The sequence below is a fragment of the Oncorhynchus mykiss genome, chromosome 3 (assembly GCF_057628025.1).
Source record: "Oncorhynchus mykiss isolate SJ-2025 chromosome 3, ASM5762802v1, whole genome shotgun sequence".
Classification (NCBI taxonomy): Eukaryota; Metazoa; Chordata; class Actinopteri; order Salmoniformes; family Salmonidae; genus Oncorhynchus; species Oncorhynchus mykiss.
In genome coordinates this window covers 44,166,716-44,190,452 of record NC_143024.1, presented here as the reverse complement: position 1 = coordinate 44,190,452, position 23,737 = coordinate 44,166,716, and the positions used below count along the sequence as shown (strand labels likewise).

General features: G+C 43.3%; 1 protein-coding gene across 1 annotated transcript in view; it reads right to left on the bottom strand.

Moving 5' to 3' along the window:
* Positions 1–15,765: 15,765 nt before the first annotated feature.
* Positions 15,766–23,737, bottom strand: part of LOC110518706 (ER membrane protein complex subunit 2) — a 63,277-nt gene continuing 55,305 nt past the window's right edge. The window contains exon 11 of the mRNA XM_036973882.2: positions 15,766–16,307. Coding sequence (XP_036829777.2) covers positions 16,221–16,307 — 87 coding nt within the window. The 3' untranslated portion in view covers positions 15,766–16,220. The remainder of the gene's footprint in view (positions 16,308–23,737) is intronic.

Here is a 23,737-nt window from a genome sequence, read left to right as displayed (position 1 = left end):
GCATCCTAAAAATGCTCAATGGGTGACATCTCTGGTGAGTATGCAGGCCATGGAAGAACTTAGACATTTCCAGCTTCCTGTAATTGTGTACAAATCCTTGTGACATTGGGCCGTGCATTATCATGCTGAAACATGAGGTGATGGTGGCGGATGAATGGCACGACAATGGGCCTCAGGATCTCGTCACGGTATCTCTGTGCATTCAAATTGCCATCGATAAAATGCAATTGGGTTTGTTGCCTGTAGCTTATGACTGCCCATACCATAACCCCACCGCCACCATGAGGCACTCTGTTACAACGTTGACATCAGCAAACCGCTCACTCACACATTGCAATGCACGATGTCTGCCATCTGCCCAGTACTGTTGAAACCGGGATTCATCCGTGAAGAGCACACTTCTCCAGCGTGCCAGCAGCCATTGTAGTCAGTTACACCGCCAAATTGCAGTCAGGTTAAGTCCATGGTGAGGATGACGAGCACGCTGATGAGCTTCCCTAAGATGGTTTCTGACAGTTTGTGCAGAAATTCTTCGGTCTTGCAAACCCACAGTTTCATCAACTGTCCGGGTGGCTGGTCTCAGATTATCCCGCAGGTAAAAAATATATACCACACCTGTCAGGTGGATGGATTATCTTGGCAAATGAGAAATGCTCATTAACAGGGATGTAAACAAATTTGTGCACAACATTTGAGAGAAATAAGCTTTTTGTTCATCTGGAACATTTCTGGGATCTTTTATTTCGGCTCATGGGACCAACACTTTACATGTTGCAATTATATTTTTGTTCAGTTTATATGGTTGAGGGTGTCGTAAGTCAAATACACACAGGGGAACGACTAAGGAGACAGCATACCCAAAATGCACTGTGTTGACTGCAGAGCCAAGTGGAGCCGAAAGAATGCATCCATTTGAGTGTGTTTTTCCTATACATGGTTGGGTGTGTCATGAGTCAGATACACATATCGTACACAAAGCATGTACTGTATTACTTGAGGAGTAATGTCTGTTGACGTGCAGGGATCGATGCTAACAGAGGTCGTATACTGTACGTGTTGTTGATTCATGTGAAGTGGACAGGTCACTGCCCCCAATAGAATGGGTTTCAGAGATAGCACTTATCCCTGTGGATATTCAGAATCACAATACCCGACTGACTCCAGCCCTTCATGGGCTGGACTGCTGGACCTGAAGCTCTGTTCAGTTCCAGACCTGTGAGTGGTGCTGACCCCATGCCTCCCAGAAGTCCCTGGCAGGTGCCAGTAGCTCCCCAACAGAGATCACATGAAAGAGAAGTGGAGCTGTTGAAAGTAAACAAATTAACCATTGGCTTTTTTTTTTTTTTAACGCGGAGGTTTGCATGCATTTTGGTTTTTTTGGAAGCATAACCGTCCTGGATATAAAGGGCATGTGGTATGTGTTTGAAGTGATATCCATTAGACCAATACGGCGCTGGGTTTAGAAACAAATACCTGCAGAGTGCCTGGAATCTGTTAGTCCAGGAGTTCACAGGAGAAATCATTTAAAGAGGTATTTATTTTTGTCTGTAAAATGAAGTGCCGCCCGCAATACTTAGTTATACAGTACTTATCTGAGGTAGTCCCAAGCAACTCAGACATCAACCACAGTAGCCCTACTAGCTTTTCTATGTAGGTGTTGTTTTTCCAATGAAATCCAAATCATGTCCACTGTTCAAGTCCGTGTAATAACAATGCCATGTGCGGTAGACTGACGATCTACTGTATGTTGTCCTCTGTGTTTCCTCCACTGTAATGATTAGACCCAGTGACTGGATCAAAACACATGAAATTCACCCGATCCTATGGACTGATGGGACGATTTGCTTTGCTAATTTCCTGTCGAAAGACAAAACCGTGCAATGCATACCTACGTTCTCTTTCTCCATTTCTCTCCTATACATCTGGAAACACACATATATATTTATTGCTCTCATAAGACGTTGTCTCAGTTGTATAGCTGTTACAGTGCAGGGGGAGAGAGACCGTGAGGGGAAAAAAGTGAGGGCGAGAGAGAATGAGAGAAAGAGTCGGCCTAGACAAATTCAGTGGAAAAGGTCAGAGATATTCAAGACCGAGACAGAAACACAGGTACAGTATGTGATGTATCTAGAACAAGCACATGTTTTCCCAGCCTTCCCATTCTTTCTCCTGCATGTTATCGTGCGGAGTGCGGGCGGCCATGTGTCCTGAGTTTCACGCTCTCCCAGACTCCCGCCAACCCCTAATGACCCCCTTCCAACCCCCCCTGGACCCCCATCGCTCACTGCTGTCCTGAGACCTGTCCGCTGGTCCTCTCGGCCCTAATGAGCCTCTTTAGCAACCCGGCACCTTTCACGTCAGCCAAGCGCTCTCCAGGAGATAAATCGGACACAGAAACCATATACACATTCCCACAGATTCCTCAACCAGAGGGCAGTTAATAGGCACCACCCCCATTGCTGAAAACCTCCTTTCCCCACGCCCAGAAATATTGACAGTCATAAGGAGATTTCAGAAATGTGCTAATTTTGAGATGGATGTACAGTGGGATTTATAACCTGCTGGGATCCGTATGGGAACTGACCACTGCATGGGAACAGTCACAACATGTTTCCATAAGCAAGAGAAAACCCCATAGAATCTAAAGGCCAGATAGAACATACCAAAAAACATAATAATGTTTAAAAGTATATGGTTCTACGAGCATGGGTTTGTCGAAATGTGTGAACAACTCAACCCAAAAGTGGAATCCTGTCAATCATGCTCTGTTTTGGACGTTATTGAGCCATCACATTTATTGGAAAACCATGAGAGGGGCTTATTTGGAGACAGAGGACTTGTGTTAATCACGATTTCACGATGTGGTTCAGGACGTGACTCTAGCACGTTTTCGACCTGACTGGGCTCCACAGATGAGCTCCTCTAGTAGGCGCTCCACTGGGCCCCGCTCCACAGATATCTAAATATATACCCACCAAGCATTCATCCATCAGAAAGCCTTGGCTCTCCACTTCACTGGCTGACATGTGAGTGACAGCGCCCCCTGCCCCCAGGACTTCAAAGCAGGCAAGGATGCAGAGAGAGCGGGCTAAGACGCCAGGAAGAGCTGTTGGGAGCATGCCATGAATGATAGTTTGAAGTTGGAAACTGGCAGGGACATATCTCCTCTCCTCCACCGCTTATCGAGTACACTATCTCTCCTCATCCTCACCTTGTTCTGTTGTTCACACTGTCGATAGAGAGAGAGAGAAAGAGAGAGAGAGAGGGAAAACAGAGAGAACCTTCAAGAGGCCCAGTAATTCTAACCCTGTAGTGTCCTGCTGCATGAACACGCAGGGCTTCCATTGTAGCTCTAAAGTCAGGTCACAGGGTCGTTGACATGGGCAGGGGAGTTGGGGGTGGCTATGACGTTAATGTCTGTTCTGGACTACACCGAATAGCCTTGGTCTCTTAGACGCTGGAGGGGATGCGTCACCGGGGAGAGTTAAGTGTTAACATAAAATATGCCAAAAATGCCAAGCCTTGATCTGTCAGTGTGAAAAATGGCCGACCTGTCTGCGGGACGGTGTGGTTTATGGAGGCTGTCTCATTAATCTCCTGTGACGGATTCCCAGGCAGTCAGCCGTCAGAGATCAGGCTGTGCACCGCTCTTATACCCAAACCCAACCCACATGTACCAGGGCTGGGCTCTTCCAGGGGAGAGGGGAGAAGGAGAAATGAGAAGGAGAAAGGGGAGAAGGGGAAGGGGAGAAAGGATAGGGGAGAAGGGGAAGTTGAGGCTTGCCTTTACTGTGCTCCCACTCTCCATTTCTGCCTCTCTACCTCTCTCACCAACTAACCCCCACCAAAAATACTTTGGCATCCACATACTCCCTTGAAATAAAAAAAGAAGGGCCCATATGGAGCTCACTTGAGATGCAAATTTGAACACACTAGTTCTCCAACTTTCTGTTTTCTCAAGTTTGTACTGTGATTCGAATGTGAGAGGTCAAAGCATTTTGACTTCTTTGGGTCAAAACTATGTGGATTATACGTAAAGGTAACATATAAACTCCTGGGTTCAACGTGATAAGACCTTGATAATACTCCATGAGAGGAGCAAAACTAAATACTAAGTACCTGTGGTGACGCACAACGGAAAAGCAAGCAGTAATGGTCTCAGAGTACTTCATCGTTTTGGTTTTAATCTCCCTCCTCTGCCCCTCATCCGCACCCAGAAAAATAGCTCAAAATTGGGGTTTGAGGAAACTGGGTCCATCCACAACATTTTGAATTAGCATTCAGGATCACTTGTCAAAGGAAAAAACTCCAAAATGTACACACCAAATGGACAAATAAATAAAGCTGCAATAAAGTGCCAAACTCTTGTGTGAGAAAAGTCGGCCACGTTTCCCCATTTGACTTTAACAGTTAAAGGCATACTGCAAGGTTCTGGCATTAAAAAAGGGTTTTCTGCTTGCAGTATGAAGTAAGTTAGCGGTAGTTTCGCGAGCCATTTCTACCTAGCATTAGCGTTGTCACGTCTGCTCCCGCTCCCCCTCTCTGGCACTCAAGGTCGTCAGTCTGCTCATCATTACGCACACCTGTCACCATCGTTACGCACACCAGCACTTCATCGGACTCACCTGGACTCACGTCATTAATTGCCTCCCCTATATCTGTCACTTCCTCAGTTTAATTCACGTGTCTACATTGATGTTATTTTGTTTCTCTGGTCCAGAAGCTGTTATTGTTTAGTTTCATGTCTATTTATTATTAAATCCTCACCTCACCTCACCTTCTCCCAGCGTCTGTAGTTATGGAACCGTTACAAGCGTGTCACGATCTTCGTAATGAGTGGACCAAGGTGCAGCGTGATAGGCGTACATTTTCCTTTAATAAATGGACACCGAACAAAAACAACAAAATACCAAACGAAATGTGAAGATACTGGTGTGCACAAATGCAACTTACTGTAGACAAGATCCCACAAATCACAATGGGGAAATGGCTACCTAAATATGATCCCCAATCAGAGACAACGATAAACAGCTGTCTCTGATTGGGAACCATACCAGGCTGACATAAACCATTAATCACCTAGATGACCCACCCTAGTCACTATCACGCCCCAACCAACATAGAGAATAAACAGCTCTCTATGGTCAGGGCGTGACAAAGCGTAATGACTGGAAGTCTACAGGTAGAGTAACAATGCTATTGCTAACTTCCTTCATACTGCACGCAGAGACATTCCATAACCTCTACGGGATCGGTGTCCCTAAACTGGGATGGTTGTTGCTAGCGTGCGCAAATGTGACTAGAATGATGTTGCAAACAACAGCCAACTTTATGGGACATAAACATATCTTATATGGGCAGAAAGCTTATATTCTTGTTAATGTAACTGTAGTGTCCAATTTACAGTAGCTATTACAGTGAAAAAAATAGCATGCTATTGTTTGAGGAAAGTGCACAACAACAAAACACTTTTAGCACGGCAACTGGTTTGACACATTCATCTCTGAAGGTAAATAATGTACTTACATTCAGTAACCTTGCTCTGATTTGTCATCATGAGGGTCCCAGAGATTAAAATGTAGCATATTTTTGTTTGATAAAATCTATTTTTATATGGTAGGAACTGGATTCTACAGTTTGTCATCTAGTAGACAAAATCTAAATTACACCTAGACTCCTATCTGAATGTATGGCCTTTCGCTTCCATTTAAAAGATGATGGAACAAAAAAATATGTGTATTATCTTTTACCAGATCTAATGTGTTATATTCTCCTACATTAATTTCACATTTATACAAACATGTGTTTCCTTTCAAATCGTATCAAGAATATGCATATCCTTGCTTTAGGTCCTGAGCTACAGGCAGTTCGATTGGGTATGTCATTTTAGGCAGAAATTGAAATAAAGGGTCCGATCCTTTTAAATTCCAGAATCTCACAGTCTCTCTTTAAGAGTGACACTACAGTGTTTCCTCGTGTGCAAGGGCTTAGGAGACAGGGGGACATGTCCCTCCCAAATAATAATAATTTGTTTGACTTTTATTTTGAAAAACAAGTTGCCAGATTCCCTGAGGTACTTTTCCCTGAGGACTGTTTCAATCGAACTCTCGGTTGTTACAAGCATTGTGGCAGTGTGTGAGTGAGAGAAAATGCACTGTACAGCACCACCACCAGTACTCACTGCACTGGGGAAAGTAATTGTTGTTGGCAACAATGAAGTAAGTTTAAGTACAAAGTGTATGAATGTGAATAAACTTTGATATGCTAGAAAGTACGTGAGCAACTCTATGCTTTATCCTGGCTAGTAGCTAGTTAGCTTTACGTTTACAGTTGAGTCGTTTTTAGCTGTGCCAGGTTTTTATCTCTGGCTCATGCTGGGTGGGTAGTTCTGGCTGTGTGAAAACTGATAGTGAACGTACCAGCAGTCAAGAAGAGAACAAAAAGAGCTCATAATAGTTTTTTCAAATGAGTGCAAAGAACTGTACTTTGCAATTGCCCGCACACCACCCCTGCCAAACTAGATGGCAAATGTTTGTGCTTTCAGCTTAGATGTCTTTAATTTCATCACAGTGATTATGGGTCATGACGGTGTGTTCCATGTGTTAAGACTTTGTTTGGTGCTACCATGATCATGGCAAGAGAGTGACAGCCATGAACAGACAGACAGGGAGCGAGGGAGAGAGAGAGAGACCACAAAGCAAAAGGTGTGAGAAGTGCCTCTCTCCAAAAGCTCATAGAGTTCATAGACTGACGATCTGTCATAATATATGATCTCTGATGAAATGTTAGCAGCACATGTCTAGAGGGTGTATTGCACGTGTAAACTCCATACAGGAGAAAGGCAGCCAGTATATTTTATTTTTGATTGATGTGTAGTGGAGATTGATTCATTTCAGTTTGACCTTTCATGCATTTTTTTTTAATGTGTAATAACTTGTTGGAAATATTAAGTTAAGTTAATATTAAGTTAAGTTAAGTCAAGCCATGCAGTATGTACATCAGCAGTAATAACAACCTGACATAGCGGAAGTTTAAAAAAATACTATCAGTAGCAGAGAAAGGACATTAACAGTCACACTGGTATTCAGTACAGTATGAATGGCCCTAAGACTGATTGGACTGTACCAGAGAAAGTGCCCCTCTGCCATGTCCCACTTAGCCTTGTAAATTTGCAGATTTTTGTCTGTATCCTTTTCTCAAAAGTCACTAGAAATTAGCATTGAATACCAGTAGCAAAATGTGCCCCACCCCCTCCGAAATGAGCTCAATAGCCTGGGGCGAGAGGGAAAATTACTGGACCATGCAGAATTTGATACCTTTAAGGAGAACTCAATCTCCCTGTCAGATTCATTGTGGTGACATTGAAGCTCCACTGGATGTGCTGAATGCGCAGCTTCCCCAACCAGAGAGGTTTCAGTCGTGTAATATTATCTCAAGGCCGCGTGATGATATCGCTTAAAAATATGACATTGAATAAAAATGTTCTATGACTCATTGCCACTTATGCTTTGAATCATAGTTAATGATTGCTTGAAGGGATGGAATTGCCCCCACAGTAAATGTGAGGCATTATACATCAATGCTTCGATGTTTCTAATTGTATTTCAATGTTCCATGTTTCACCCATATGTTTCACCCATACCCCTTGTGAAAATAATACACACATCAATTCAAGCTGATGAGAATCCTCTAATATAACATATTCTAAAATACATAGTCCCCTCAAACGTCTCACAAACAAGTATTGAAGGCCAACTCAAGAATTATATTCTAATAACTCAGCTGCATACTTGCATAGCATCCACTTGTTTTTTAAAATGTTATTTCTGTTCATTTCAACTCCATTTAACAAGTATCATTAGTGCCACTAAGAATATCCCTGGATAGATATTTTGTAGTGTCTGTGTATGATTAGTATTCGTAATGTGAGTCTACAGAGTCTGGTTGAACACAATTGTGTCTATAAAAGGGTGCCATTGATAATGACTTTGAATGCTTTTTATATTCATTTTCTGGCCAATGATTTAAAGTGTTCATTTGGTTGAGGACCCAACTCATAAAATAAGTTCTTTCATTTAATTTTTCTAATGCCTTTCTATTATTGGCTCAGCATATGGCTAACCTTTCTTTTTGGACCGGCTATATAATTTTTCTCTCTATAAATATGTTATTTTTCTCCCCTTATATTTCCCATGACCAAAATATCCTTTCCAGACAGAACATTCTCGATCAGCAGTTCATAAAAAGTAATTGGAAATAGGAGGGAAAAGGGAAAAATATTTTGTGAAGACAACATATGCATAAAAGATTTTGCACACCCAGTCGGCACACCCAGAGACAACCAATCAAATCAAATCGTATTTTTCACATGCGACGAAAACAACAGGTGTAACAGGTGTACAACCTTACCATGAAATGCTTACTTACAAGCCCTTAACCAACAATGCCGTTTTAAGAAAATAGAGTTAAGAAAATATTTACTAAATAAACTAAAGTAAACATTTTTTTTAAAGTTACACAATAAAATACAATGAGACTAAATCAAATAAAATTGTCTTTGTCACATGCTTAGAATACAACAGGACCTACCGTGAAATAATTACTTACAAGCTCTTAACCAACAATGCAGTTCAAGAAAAAGAGTTAAGAAAATATTTACTAAATAAATTAAAGTAAAATTAAAAGTAATATTAAAATTAAATTCATCAAAAAGTAACACAAGAAAATACAAAACAATAACGAGGCCATATGCAGGGGTAGAAGGTGTTAAGGAGGAAGGTGTGAGCCCTGACCAGCCTTTCAGAGCACTTCATGGCTACCGACATGAGTGCTACGGGGCGGTACTGATTTAGGCAGATTACCTTCACTTTCTTGGGCACAGGGACTATGGTGGTCTGCTTGAAACATGTAGGTTTTACAGACTCGGTCAGGGAAAGGTTGAAAATGTCAGTGAAGACACTTGCCAGTTTATCCGAGCATTCTCTGAGTACACGTTCTGGTAATCCGTCTGTCCCCGCGGCCTTGTGAATGTTGACCTGTTTAAAGGTCTTGCTCACATTGGCTACGGTGAGCGAGATCACACAGTCGTCCGGAACAACTGCTTCTCTCATGCATGCTTCAGTGTTGCTTGCCTCGAAGTGAGCATAAAAGGAATTTAGCCCATCTGGTAGGCTCGTGTATTTGGGCAGCTGGGCAAAAATAGTATGATTGAAGTTTTAGAGTAGTATGAGTGTGTTTATGATAAGAACAAACTTCTTAAATAATATACCATCAGTCAAGATATCGTAAGTTAAGAGCCAATGTGACAACTAGCACATCTTAAACTCAAATAAATCTTATTTCCAGTCATAAGACACTAGACAACAACAAGCTGTGAAGTTTCCATGTGCAGCCTAATAATTAGGGCCCTTTGCTTTCATTAGTAATAGCAGCATGAAGAGAAGAGTCCCTGCTACTGTCTCGGAGATGGAGACTGAGTGGAACCCATCACTATCACCTTGACTTTCCTCACAAACAGATGGTAGCATTTGCCGCCTGCCAAGTTTCCTTGGAGGAGGATGTGCGGGTGCGTTTGGATGTGTGCGGGTACGCATGTGTATGCACACCCATGCGTACACACACAGCACTAACAACACTTTTAAAATAATCTCCCATCTCAACACTCGCCGCTCGACTATTCATCTTGTCAGCCCAAAAAATAAATATGATTGTATGTCACCTCAATCAGAGTAGCTCATCCTCTCTCTGAAGCAGAGAGCAGAGAGCGAGAAAGGAATGTTAGTTGCTACTTTATATATATTCCCTGCCAAATATGTATCCAACAGAAAATGTCTGGCAACCTCAGCATGCCAAACAGTAACAGAGTGAATCAATTGCACACTATCACTGACTGAGTGGGGGAATTCATCACAGTCGAAGCGACCAACCGCTCTGTCATCCCAAGCTCTCCACAGTTTGTACAGTTAGCGCAGCGGATCGTCAGTCTGGATCTTCAATTTCAACCGATAAACAAATCACACAGAAGAGGAGCGAGTCCGTCTGCTCAGACGAGATCTTTGGGGTTTGTCTTAAACCCTTCCATGTTTCCCAATTATCATTGTTGGGAATAAGCTGTGGCCAATTACCCCTACAGACTGTGGAGGAGTTTGAATCTTTTCCGTGAGGCGAGGCCTAACCAGACTACTGATAAGTCAAACCATGCGTGTCCACAGATCCTCACGGGGCCCATGTGGACGCCATCAATAACGCTGTTGTTGGTTTTAGAGATTAGGAAAAAAGAAGAAACATGTTATTGTAATGGATATAACAATACTCACATTTCCAGGGATGGGGGTTGGAGGTTACTTCGGTGTGCTATTGGTGCCAAAAACAAAAGAGGTTATAAAGATGATAAAGAAAAGCAGGAAAAGACTGAGTCATGATGGGATGCAGGCAAGAGAGGCCTGCGACGTGTGGGCCCTGATTACATCTGTCACAGTGAAATCACAGCCTCGGGGAGGAAGTGTTCACATCAAAGGAGAAATTGGGGAAATATGGAGAAGAATACCTGTCATGTCCCATTGTTGCCGTAAGGAATGAGGTCTGGCACACGGCCCTTGGAACTCCTTTGACTTAAGCATTGGTGAAGCAGTTAAAGATATGTTACCCATACCTACCTACCTGGCTATGTTGTGTTGTGTTCTGTTGTGAGTTTAAACACTGACAAGGTGTCTGAAACAACAAACACCCGCCATGTTGGCGAGCAAACGTAACGGCTTGAGGGCGCCACTCATAAAAGGGTTGTAGGTTTCAGAAACCTCTCTCTCCATCCCCAACTCTCTTGACTTTGCCATCCCCCAGTCTTTCTCTCATATCCAGCTCCGGGTACAAAATATCCCTGTGGTTGCCAGCAACATCCACCCAGGAAGCACAATCAGTAGCCGATCCTGCTTTTTCCTTTTTTTTTTGTAATTAGGTCTTTGGCCTTTTGCGGGGTAAGCCGCATGCCTTCTGGCCGAGAAGACGCTCTGAGAGGGGATTTGTGGTCTGCGAAGCCTGGGCTGGAAAGAGCAACTGTCTACTGAAGCCAGCAGCCTGCCCCTCTCTCTCTCTCTATCTCTAATTCGACACATGCCATGTGCTGTGACGGAGTGTGCAGACAGGATGCTGCTCGGGGACGGCATGTGGATTGCCAACCCATCACCACGGCCATGTGGAGCCCGACGCAGGGCCCAGCGACCAGACCAGAGCAGAGCAGAGACAGGCCTTTAGAGGCCACAGAAGATCTCCTGGCTGGAAGGAGATGGCAGCAGTCTGGAGCCTCATGGTCAAGTGGCCTGGGAGATGAGCTGCATTCAGAGCCAGTCTCATTTCCCAATGCAAAGCTCACAGTATCTCAGAAATGACCACACCCACGCACACAGAGATATACACGCGCACGCACACACACACTCTGGCAGTGAGTTGTCCTTTTGCTTTGAGAGAAAACTATTTCCCAGCATCATTGCCCTTTGAGAGTAAACTCAGTTTGTTCAGGATCTGTGAATTGGCTGGGTTCTGAAAGGAGACATTGTGCAGCAACAGAGAAAGGTTAGCATTTTGGAATTTGCCAATTGACCTCAGTTTCATTTTTGCAATGTTGCCATTTTCTTATGCAATAGCGATCTCTTCTTTTCCAATGTGGAAAGTTATGTGATACCTATCTTTAATACCGAAAATAACCATATTCGTTACTAATGTCAAAACGCTGCGGTGTGGCAGAGATTCCGTCTCAACTAGTTGAATGAGAAATTTACTCAATTCTAAACCCAACTCTGTTTTTCATGGCATGAAACTGGAGGGTCACTGGTTTTCCGTCAAATAAATTTCACCCTGAAAAACAAAGTTACTTGAAATCACAATAAGTTTACTGGTGACTTTTCAAGTATATCTGTGTGTAAACAGATGTGCATAAATGGGGGTGAATTTATTGCGGTGGAGTTAATATTCATAGATTCATGGCTCAGAAAACAGATTGAAAGAGGTTATTTTTGTCGAGTTTTCTCTGGAGCAACATGCTGATCTTCTATGCTCTTTTCAAAGGGGGTTTAAACCCTTTTGTGCAGGTAACAGGAAGCTGAACACATCAGTAGACCAGGACCTCAAGATCACATACTGTTTTTGATCCTCGTGATGGGCTTGATTTAGACACGCAAGCCTGTGGAATCTTGGTCCGTACTGATAAATCCTTGAATAGCTTTACAGGGAAAAAGTTATTCTTGAATTGCAGTGGCATTTGGGCATGTTTTGTATTTATTTAAATGTATTTGGATACATCTTCCGTCTCATTCTAAACTATTACCTTAATGACTTTACATAACATGTACCAGAATGATAACACTGTGCCACCAATAGGAGTAGTAACACTAAAAACGGTAACACCAATGACAAATTTGAGGTAATTGAGGATTTTCGTAGCCCACAGATGCTCAAATCTAAGATCATTAGAAACTTAAAAAAAATAATCCTAAAGTGATATGATGAATCATTTTGCTCACATTTAAATAGAGTAACACCAATGACACTTCTTATTTCGACACCATCTGCATCTGTGGGCATGTGTGTTTCTGGCAGACGAGCCCCTGACATCTCTCTACTTTGTGTCAGGTGTTATTTGAGCAATTCGTAATCGTTGGTCCCGGGGGTCTCCGTTCCTAACCAAACACTTCCATCACCCCCACCCCCCAAAACAGAAAGAGACGGATGGGCTCCCCGTTCCCCCACTCCACTCCCTCACCTTGTGAAACTTCTCTCCAGTCCGCACAATGGATGGGGCTTCCACACCCTCGCCCGGCCCTCGCCCGGCCCTCGCCCGGCCCTCGCCCGGCCCTCGCCCTAGTGTCAATACCTTCCACTGAGTCGCATGACAGATGGTTCACGCAAAGCTACTCGAGAACATCCACTCATACTCATAGTTCACATTAATGATGACATATTCATTGTTTTCTTCTCTCCAAGCCTGGCAGAAATATAATTTACTGTATGGATTTCTTTGGTTAAAAAAAACAAAAAAAACATGCATAGCATGGTTTAGGATTTTTTTTCCGGAGGTCTTCCAATCGTGTCTCTAGCTCCCAATCAAGATGTCCAATCCGTGGCTAGCGGAATTCACATATCATCCCGATCTTGACTGATGTTCTGGCGAGGACGGCTAAGTCACAGTGTAAGCTCATCACAGAGCCTTATCCACTTCAGCTGACCTGACCACCGTGGAGCCTGGATCCAATACAGCCTCTAGACACTAGCAAGCCCTCTTCAGGCTAATCTCTTTGGGAATAAGGGATTACAGGCAACACTAATGGCTAATCCACTGCACTTTGTAACCCACTGAGCCGAGCCAACAGTTTAGGGCAGACTGGGTTTCCCTTCCTGCTGCTGGTCTGTCTGGGAATCTTCACACTGCTGTGTGTGTGTGGTGCACAGCAGTGGACTGAAGCTGACTACATGTAGAGTACAAAAAAAGCAAAAACAGAACAGGACTATAAGGCTGAGTTTACACAGGCAGACCAATTCCGATCTTTTTCTAGTAATTGGTATTTTTCCCATAATTGGGCAAAAGATCAGAATTGGGCTGCCAGTGGAAATTCAGCCTAAGACAGTTGCATATAAAATACTTGCCACGTGCACGTGCTAGTAGGAACTGGGAAACTCGTACATTTCCGACTTGCTACCTGGTTGTAGTTATACACGTTCAAGTCGGAAATGTCAGTTTCCTAGTTCCCGACTAGCACGTGAACGTGGCAACAGACCTGGTGGAGGTGCATTTATACGTGATTAGGTGTTTTCTTTTTGCTTCATGTTATTTTGATCTTTTGACAGACATTAATTAGACCCTTTCCATATCCATAGGTCTGTAATTGATCACGATCCTTACATATAAATTGGTTACCAAGATAGGCTATCACTTGTATTATAACGTGTAGGAAAGAACTTCTGATGAAAGAGTGTAACCTTGCATTCTCATAACTTCATATTCTCTAAACTTCTTCCTTGAACTCCCAGAGGTTCTCTAAGTTCTACCTTCAGACTACAGATGGCACTATTGCATCAGTCACTATTGGACAGTGTCTATATGTCAGTGCCTTGAACTGATCATTCACACATCACTATGATTGACAATGAGCCTTTATAGACCATTTACAGGCATTTAATTACCCTCACCACAAGAACAGGACTAGTTGCCTGGGTCGGCAAGTAAATGACATCCTCTCTCAAATTAAACATCCCTTTATAGCTCTTCAAAAGGTGTCATTTACCTTCAGCGAATCCTGTAAAAGTGACCACTATCAGTTCATGCTCAGAAAAAGTCCCTTGGCTTTCATTGGTTCTGACAGATTGGTGTGCAAAAGCAGGCACATCATACACTGACCAGGTTATTAAAAACTGGGGGGGGGGGGAAATGGCTTTCTCCACATCGGCTTAGAGCTCCGCGACCTCTTTAAATCCCAAAGCTGTCCAAAAAAGGCCATAAACTCAACGCTCAACTTTTCCATCAGTCTGCGAGTGAAATGATGAGACAATTGCTGCGACTTAATAAACAAAAACGATGGAAGTACCAGCTGACCCTGCACGGGTGAGTGAGAATCAAGACATTAATTTGGACCAGCCCGCATCCGACAATCACAAATGAGTGTGGTATAGGAAACCAGACCTCCTTTTCACGGCATTAATATCTATTTTTACCCCCTCTGTTATAAACGTTCCCAGTGGTGTAAAGTACTTAAAAGTAAAAAATACTTTTAAGTACCACTTATGTAGTTTTTTTTAGGTATCTGTACTTGACTATTTACATTTACTCCACTACATTCCTAAAGAAAACAATGTACTTTTTACTCCTTACATTTCCCCTGACACCCAAAAGTACTCATTACATGCTTATTAGCAGGACAGGAAAATTGTCTAATTCACACTTATCAAGAGAACATCCCTGGTCATCCCTACTGCCTCTGATCTGGCAGACTCACTAAACACAAATGCCTCGTTTGTAAATTATGTCTGAGTGTTGATCTGTGACCCTGGCTATCCGTTAAAAAAAAATTGAATCATGTCATATGGTTTGCTTAATATAAGACATTTTAAATTATTTATATTTTTTACTTTTTGTACATTTAAAACCAATTACTTTTAGACTTTTACTCAAGTAATATTTTACTGGGTCACTTTTACTGGAGTCATTTTCTTTTAAAGGTATCTTTACTTTTACTCAAGTAAGAAAATTGCCACCAATGAACGTTCCCAGTTTCATGAATTCGATTTTTGTCTGTGTTTTAATTACTGGCAGCCAGTCCGTGTACTCTGGGTCTCCCTAAACTGAACTGACAGAGGTGTTCTCTCGGCCGCCACACATTGCAGTTAGAGTCCTTACGGTGTCTGGGTAATTGAAGGGCGGGAGTATCAGCTGGATCCAGTGTGAGAAGCAAAAGCCTTTAGCCTCGCTGCTGCCCGTTTAATGAGGTCGCTTCTCTCCCGCTCGCTGGGAAATGGTTTAAGCAGACTGCTCTAGTGTTGCTGATTGCTCTGCTGTTGCTACTGGTGCGGTAGAGTGGTGAGAGTGGCTGGGAGTCAATTACCATAAATTCATAGAAGATTTTATCATTATCATAAAAGTAATGAATCCGCCGTTATCATTAACAGTTGTGTCAATGTACTGATAAGAAAGATTGGCCCTATACACAAAAACCTAATAGAACCCAGGAAAAACACAGAACACCAAACCGACTGAAATGAGAAAATTTGCTCCAGACCGCAAACAATTAAAGCCTTTATTAAGACATCTGGATGGACTGAGAGAAAAAAACAATACTTATGATAAAAACGGCTTATTTTTTTCATTTTTTTTTTTCATTTACAGACATAAGGAAATGTTGGGAGGGCCTAGCTGCATACAGACGGACCTGTCTAAGCCCTCTCCTTATATTAGTATTTATTACAGCCTCTTCTCTACTCTACTCACATCTCAGTCCCTGACAACGCGGGAGCATCCTCTACCTGGCCTACGTCTCAAATGTCACCCTATATCTCACATAGTGCATTATATTTGCTTAGATAGGGCTTGGGTTAAAAGTACTGCACTATAAAGGACAGACCTGCTCTAAATCATCAAAAAACAGAAGGAGGGGAGGTGGTGGTCGAGTCTGAGGGGTGCACAGCATTGAGCCAACAGAGCTGCCTTGTTGAGCCATGTAGAACGGGGGGTTGGGGGCCTAGGACATGGTGATCTGCATGGACTCCAGCATCTCCTCCACGGCCTTCACGGAGCATTTGTTCTCCTTCGTCCCGCGACCGGCCAGCTGCATGACAGAGAGAGGAGAGAGAAAACATCAGCTCATAACATCTTTAAAGAGGCCAAAGCACAGGGCTGGCTGAGGGAGAGCCAGCCAAGCCAAAACACTATCGCACACTCAGAATGTCACGATAACCGCATAGCCCCGTCTCACGCTCCAACACATCAAGTCGAAACAGACTAAACTTCACAGAGTATACCAAACCTTCCTAATATTGAGTTGCCCTCAGAACAGCCTTAATTCGCCCGGGTGTGGACTCTACAAGGTGTTGAAAGCGTTCCACAGGGATGCTGACCCATGTTGACTCCAATGTTTACCACAGTTGTGTCAAATTGGCTGGATGTCCTTTGGGTGGTGGACCATTCTTGATACACACGGGAAACTGATGAGCGTGAAAAACCCAGCAGCGTAGCAGTTCCTGACACAGACCGGTGCGCCTGGCACCTACTACCATACCCCGTTCATAGGCACTTGAATCCTGTCTTGCACATTTACCCTCTGAATGACACACATCCACATGCTGTGGACTAACGGGGCCAAGAGAAGAGAAGCACCACCTGGAGTCAGGGATGTTCCTGGCCTGTTGCAAAAAAAGCTGTGTGTCTGTGTGAGGAGGGGGAGAGGTGAGAGAGAGAGGGAGGGCCAGGATGTCCTGATGACTCATTGTCTCAAGGCCCCTCACCTGGACAGCCCCAAACTAACCCATAAACAATATATCGGTGAACATACCAGAATCGGACGATATTAGCTAAAAATGCCAACATCGGTATCATCCCGATGTCTAGTTTAACGCTGATGTTAAAAACCGATGTCTAAGCTACCGTGCATACCTCTATAACGTAGGTACATGATGTAATGACGCCACGTACAATTTGGCGCTACACGTGCAACACAGCATTCCTAACCTAGCCCACATAACGTCTGCTGTGTGGATTGAGGAGTCAACAAGTCGATCAGCCAGCTAGCTTCATCTGGATAGTGAGGCTCGACCGGACCGGGTTATGTGTTGTGAAGCTAGCCACAATAAGGATTTGGCATTGTGGTTTGCCTTCAAAATAAAAGTATGTCATTAAGAGTGATCAAACGAATACAAATAGTAGAATTATGCCATACTTTTATTTTGAAGGCTAACCGCAAAGTCAACTATTGTAGCTAATCCTTACTGTGGCTAGCTTCACATAGATGGGTCCGACCACCATTAATCAAATGAGAACTGTTTTATAAATTAGGATTATTTTAGATGACACCTAGCTAGCTAACTATAGCTACTGAAACATATTGTCGTTTTGCTATGTTTTTGGGGAAGAACATTGTTTACATCCATGAGCTAGCTATCTAGCTTTTATTATGACCAGCACTGTATGTGTGTGAGACAACTTTTGAAGCATCATAGCATATGTATCGATGAATCGTTGTGACAACATGTAATAACTACATTTAAAAAATGAATGAACGCGTTAAATTATTATGTGACATGCTGTCATATTCAGGTCCTGATTGGTCAACAAATGGTGTTATTTGACATGTATCTTTTTTGACACCCAAAGACCCAAACGGCGTTCCATAGAAATCCTGGTTGAGAATGAAGAAATAGGTTTTGATTATGTTTCACTGGTAATGGGGACATACGTAAATGCCAACAAACGTTTTGGTCAGTGTGGTGTGTGTATGTAACCTTTATTTAACTAGGCAAGTCAGTTAATAACAAATTCGTATTTACAATGACGGCCCGGACGATGCTGGGCCAATTGTGCACCGCCCTATGAGACTCCCAATCATGGCCGGATGTGATACAGCCTGGATTCGAACCAGGGACTGTTGTTACGCCTCTTGCAATGAGATGCAGTGCCTTTGACCGCTGCGTACATGTGTGTTTTAACTACTTAACTCTACTAGAATGCTTAAAAGGCTGTTAAAATGTTAAATATCGGTTATCGGTATCAGGCTTTTTTGGCAAGGAAAATATTGGATATTGGTATCGACCAAAAATGTTATATCGGTGCATCACGACCATAAACCACTGCTCCTAATCTCTGCCTCCCTCCCCCTCTCTCTGCCCCACTCTCTCCCTCTGTGTATGTGTGTACAGGGGCAAGACTGGACTTCCTCTGTGACTCACACACACAGCCCCTCAGACCTCTCTATCTCCCAATTAAACCACAATCAGCCCTGCTATTATCTGAACTCAGGAGGGGGTCCTCTCCTCTCGGCCCTGTCCCCAAACTACAGAGACTAACAGATAACCTAATTTAGCCACGCTAAGAGCTACGACATGTGCCCCCTGCAACAACACCCACAGGCACTTGGCATTAGTGAGTTGTACGGTAGACTACTCCTCCGTTCTCATTATAATAACTGCTATTTGGGCACTGGGACAGCCGCGTCGGGGCAAGCTTCCTAAGACTTGAGAGCAGGGTTGGTGTGTGTGTGTAAGGCCACATCTGTTGCTGGGCGGAGAGCACACAGACAAGTCAGAGCAACGCAGCGGAGGACATCTTTGGCCTTTTCTCAATAAAATCATTATGAAACCCACTATATAAACCCACTATAAACTAGGTGGTTCGAGCCCTGAATGCTGATTGGCTGAAAGCCGTGGTATATCAGACGGTATGACATGGGTATGACAAAACATTTATTTTTACTGCTCTAAATATGTTGGTAACCAGTTTATAATAGCAATAAGGCACCTTGGGGTTTGTGATGTATAGCCAATATACCACTGCTAAGGGCTGTGCCCTAGCACTCCGGTATATTGGCGTGGTATATATTGGCCATATACCACACCCCCTCGGGCCTTATTGCTTAACTAACCCCCTGTGCTAAAACAGAGATTGCGTTTCTTTCTCCCACATACATGGCTGATGTGCCATTTCTGGCTGGACACAGAGAGGAGCATATTCGGCCTGTCCTCGGGAATGAGCGATAGGTCTCCGGAGATGCTCCGACTCCACATTACAGACCAACATTCAATCCCATACTAACCCTCTTCATCTGGCTTCTACCAGCTTGCTAAATAGCAGAAGGTTTTACAGTAAATGTGCATATTCCAACACAAATCCAAACAATACAAGGTGAGTTTCCCAACATACAAATGTATAGCGCTGCTGCTTGGAGAACCTGGAAAAGCTATATAAATATATTCCATTATTATCGGGAATAGTGACGCAGGGCTTGCTGTCAACCATTTATGAACCTGTTCACATACAGTATACACACACATGCATAGCCAATATAATGTTTCCATATGGGGGGGAAACTGTTTTCAGAGTGTCATAGAGAGGGCATTTGGTGAAAATGTACCTTTGGCAAAGCAGTCCTTTCCGAGCGTGACTCATGCAGACGTATTAAAGCAGTGGTGTGGGGGCGGTGTGGTGTGGCTGAGGGGGAGTTGATGGTCAGCGCGTTTCGCTGTGTGCTTCCCTAATTTCCTATTATCCCCAACCACAGAGCCAGGCAGCCAATTATCTCGCCTGCCTAAGGTGAGGGGACTGTATGAACTCCAGACCAAAAACCGAACAATCCGACTCGAGAAAGACTAATCGACGAGCGGAAAAAATATAGACTAGATTCCATTAGTTTATGTAACTGTAGAGTAAATGTACAAACGAAAAAACACTAAAACGTCACAATTAAAGTGTTAAAATCCATTAAATAAACACCACCACAAAGATCATTCATTATTCATTCGTTAAGGACAGATCATAAGGACCATGAATGTAAGAAAAGGCATTTCAAAAGGACAGAATTGCATATTTTGAGTTTAAATATATTACTGTGCGTTGATTGTTGAGAATGCAATTTAGGGATTAACATGGGGGGTGCGGGATACTGGGACCGTCCCGGGAACACGTCACATTTCCCGAAAAAACTCAAACGACAAGACCTGGGACATTACATTTTTCCCCAATGTTAACACTACAAAATACACAACATGCACAGCAGTAGATTACCCAAAAATTGATTGCACATTATCCAAACAGGTCCTCACATGGAAGCTTTTAACCTAGCATATTACCTTCACACAAAGATGCCACAAATTCAAAGCACACATATAATTGACAACGCTGGACTGCACACGCAGCCCAAACACAGTTAATAAACCCTACAGGAAATCCCTACAGTATAGGCTATAAAATAATGTGCGCTGTTTCGTACCTGCTGCTCATACGAGAGCTATGATTCAACAAAGCTATTCTCAGGGCGCCCTCTGTGCATCCTGAGCTCGCTCTGTGTCGAGATCGCCTACTGCTAAAATGTGCTGAATTAATTGAGGAACATGATAACGCTCAGAATTTACGAACTGCCTGTTTCGCAATTCACAATAATGTAATTGCCGATCAAAGATAGTTACTCTATCATTACATAATGGCGAAGCCAACCCAACCAGGTGGCGTAGCGCCCCTCGTTTGGGGAGAACCCTGACATAGTGGCCATATCTTGGTTAATATCCTGGGACTCTATTTGTTACATTCCCCAGCAAGAAGACCGAAAATGTTGCTAAAACAGAAGGGGGAACTAACAAAGAGTCACTGACAACAACTTAAACGAAACAGGTGGAGTTTTAGGAGGGGGTCTAAAAGACTCATGGGGGGTGTCCACTTTAAGTTGCATAGCAGCAACAACTGGGACCTAAAAGACACCCACCATGAGCACCCCACTAAATTGCCCCACTAAGAGGCAAACAAAAGAAAAACCTATACCAAACTTAAAAGACAGGAAGCAACCCAAAAAGGTGGAGCATAACAGGGAAATCAGATCAAGGATTGTTTGCATAGAAATCAAAATAGGGAGAGCCAACTAAAAGGTGCTAACCGTCCGTATCTATCAAGACAACTGGAGCACTAGGTCAGCCACTCTTAAATAGCATCTGGGCCAGCACAGGTGAAACACCTTCCAACTAACGAGATGGCAACCAGCACAGGTGAGTTTTTTATGAGGTTGTCATATTGACTAATGAGGTGACACCAATGATACGCCCTGTGTGCAAACGAGCTATACGTCCAACCTCATAACATAAAATGGAAAAACCAAAACCTGTATCACCTTCCCCCTTCAGACAACAAATATATCCTATAGTTGCTCACCACCAACAGAAAACAACTTCCATTGCACAACATAACCAACTTAAATGCATCGCTACTTAAATGAGTTGCCTTCTCCAATATAAACATGGCGTCTACTGGCTGTCAACAATTAAATACAAGACAAAACAGCCACCTCAATTTTTTTTCTTCATATTTTTTCTATAGTTGCCGAAAACTCACAAGATTTCGAAAAACATATGATTCTATAACTCATCCCCTTCGAGCGAGCGCAACAAAAACAAAACTTGTCTCCAAAATGGCAAATTGTGCAGTCAAAATAAATTGTGAGGCAGGGCTACACACTGGCTAAGCCAAAAACGTGTTGACTGCCCAATCCTTGAAAAGACAAAATCAGCAACCAAGTTGTCCTTACCACAGACATTTCAAGGGGAAACTCCTGTAATATAGATACCAACTGTCCTCTCGTGATTTTCCTTAGTGGAAAAGAGTGGCAGCACACATGATCGAAACAAATTGGATTTGCCACATGCTCCGAATACAACAGTGAAATGCTTACTTTACAAGCCCTTAACCAACAATGCAGTTCAAGAAATAGATGGTTGAGAGAAACTAGTTACCACTCTTTGCTTTGGGCAAAGGACCAACAAAAGACAATCTGGAACCTTTCTTTCTAAAATTATCTGCTGAAATTGTTGCCACCCCTATTACTAGCCTGTTCAACCGCTCTTTCGTGTTGTCAGAGTCCCAACGATTGGAAAGCAGAGTCCCAACGATTGGAAAGCAGCTGAGGTCATCCCCCTCTTCAAAGGGGGGGGGCACTCTTGACCCAAACTGCTACAGACCTATATCTATCCTATCCTGCCTTTCTAAGGTCTTCGAAAGCCAAGTCAACAAACAGATAACCGACCATTTCAAATCCCACCGCACCTTCTCCACTATGCAATCTGGTTTCAGAGCTGGTTATGGGTGCACCTCAGCCACGTTCAAGGTCCTAAACGATATCATAACCACCATCGATAAGAAACAACACTGTGCAACCATATTCATTGACCTGACCAAGGCTTTCGACTCTGTCAATCACCACATCCTCATTGGCAGACTCGATAGCCTTGGTTTCTCAAATGACTGCCTCGCCTGGTTCACCAACTACTTCTCTGATAAAGTTCAGTGTCAAATCGGAGGGCCTGTTGTCCGGGCCTCTGGCAGTCTCTATGGCCTCTGGCAGTGCCACAGGGTTCAATTCTTGGGCCGACTCTCTTCTCTGTATACATCAATGATGTCACTCTTGCTGCTGGTGAGTCTCTGATACACCTCTACGCAGACCTCTACTTCTGGCCCTTCTTTGGACACTATGTTAACAACCCTCCAGACGAGCTTCAATGCCATACAACTCTCCTTCCGTGGCCTCCAACTGCTCTTAAATACAAGTAAAACTAAAATGCATGCTCTTCAACCGATCGCTGCCTGCACCTGCCCGCCCGTCCAGCATCACTACCCTGGACGGTTGCGACTTAGAATATGTGGACAACTACAAATACCTAGATGTCTGGTTAGACTGTAAACTCTCCTTCCAGACTCACATTAAGGATCTCCAATCCAAAATTAAATCTAGAATCGGCTTCCTATTTCGCAACAAAGCATCCTTCACTCATGCTGCCAAACATACCCTCGTAAAACTGACCATCCTACCAATCCTCGACTTCGGCGATGTCCTTTACAAAATAGCCTCCAATACCCTACTCAATAAATTGGATGCAGTCTATCACAGTGCCATCTGTTTTGTCACCAAAGCCCCATATACTACCCACCACTGCGACCTGTAAGCTCTCGTTGGCTGGCCCTCGCTTCATACTCGGCGCCAAGCTCACCAGCTCCAGGTCATCTACAAGACCTAGGTAAAGTCCCCCCTTATCTCAGCTCGCTGGTCACCATAGCAGCATCCACCTGTAGCACACTCTCCAGCAGGTATCTCTCTCTGGTCACCCCCAAAACCAAGTCCTCTATTGGCCGCCTCTCCTTCCAGTTCTCTGCTGCCAATCACTGGAAAGAACTACAAAAATCTCTGAAACTGGAAACACTTATCTCCCTCACTAGCTTTAAGCACCAGCTGCCAGAGCAGCTCAGATTACTGCACCTGTACATAGCCCATCTATAATTTAGCCCAAACAACTACCTCTTCCCCTACTGTATTTATTTATTTAGCTCCTTTGCACCCCATTATTTATATTTCTACTTTGCACATTCTTCCACTGCAAATCTACCATTCCAGTGTTTTACTTGCTATATTGTATTTACCTCGCCACCATGGCCTTTTTTTTGCCTTTACCTCCCTTATCTCACCTCATTTGCTCACATTGTTTATATACTTATTTTTCTATTGTATTATTGACT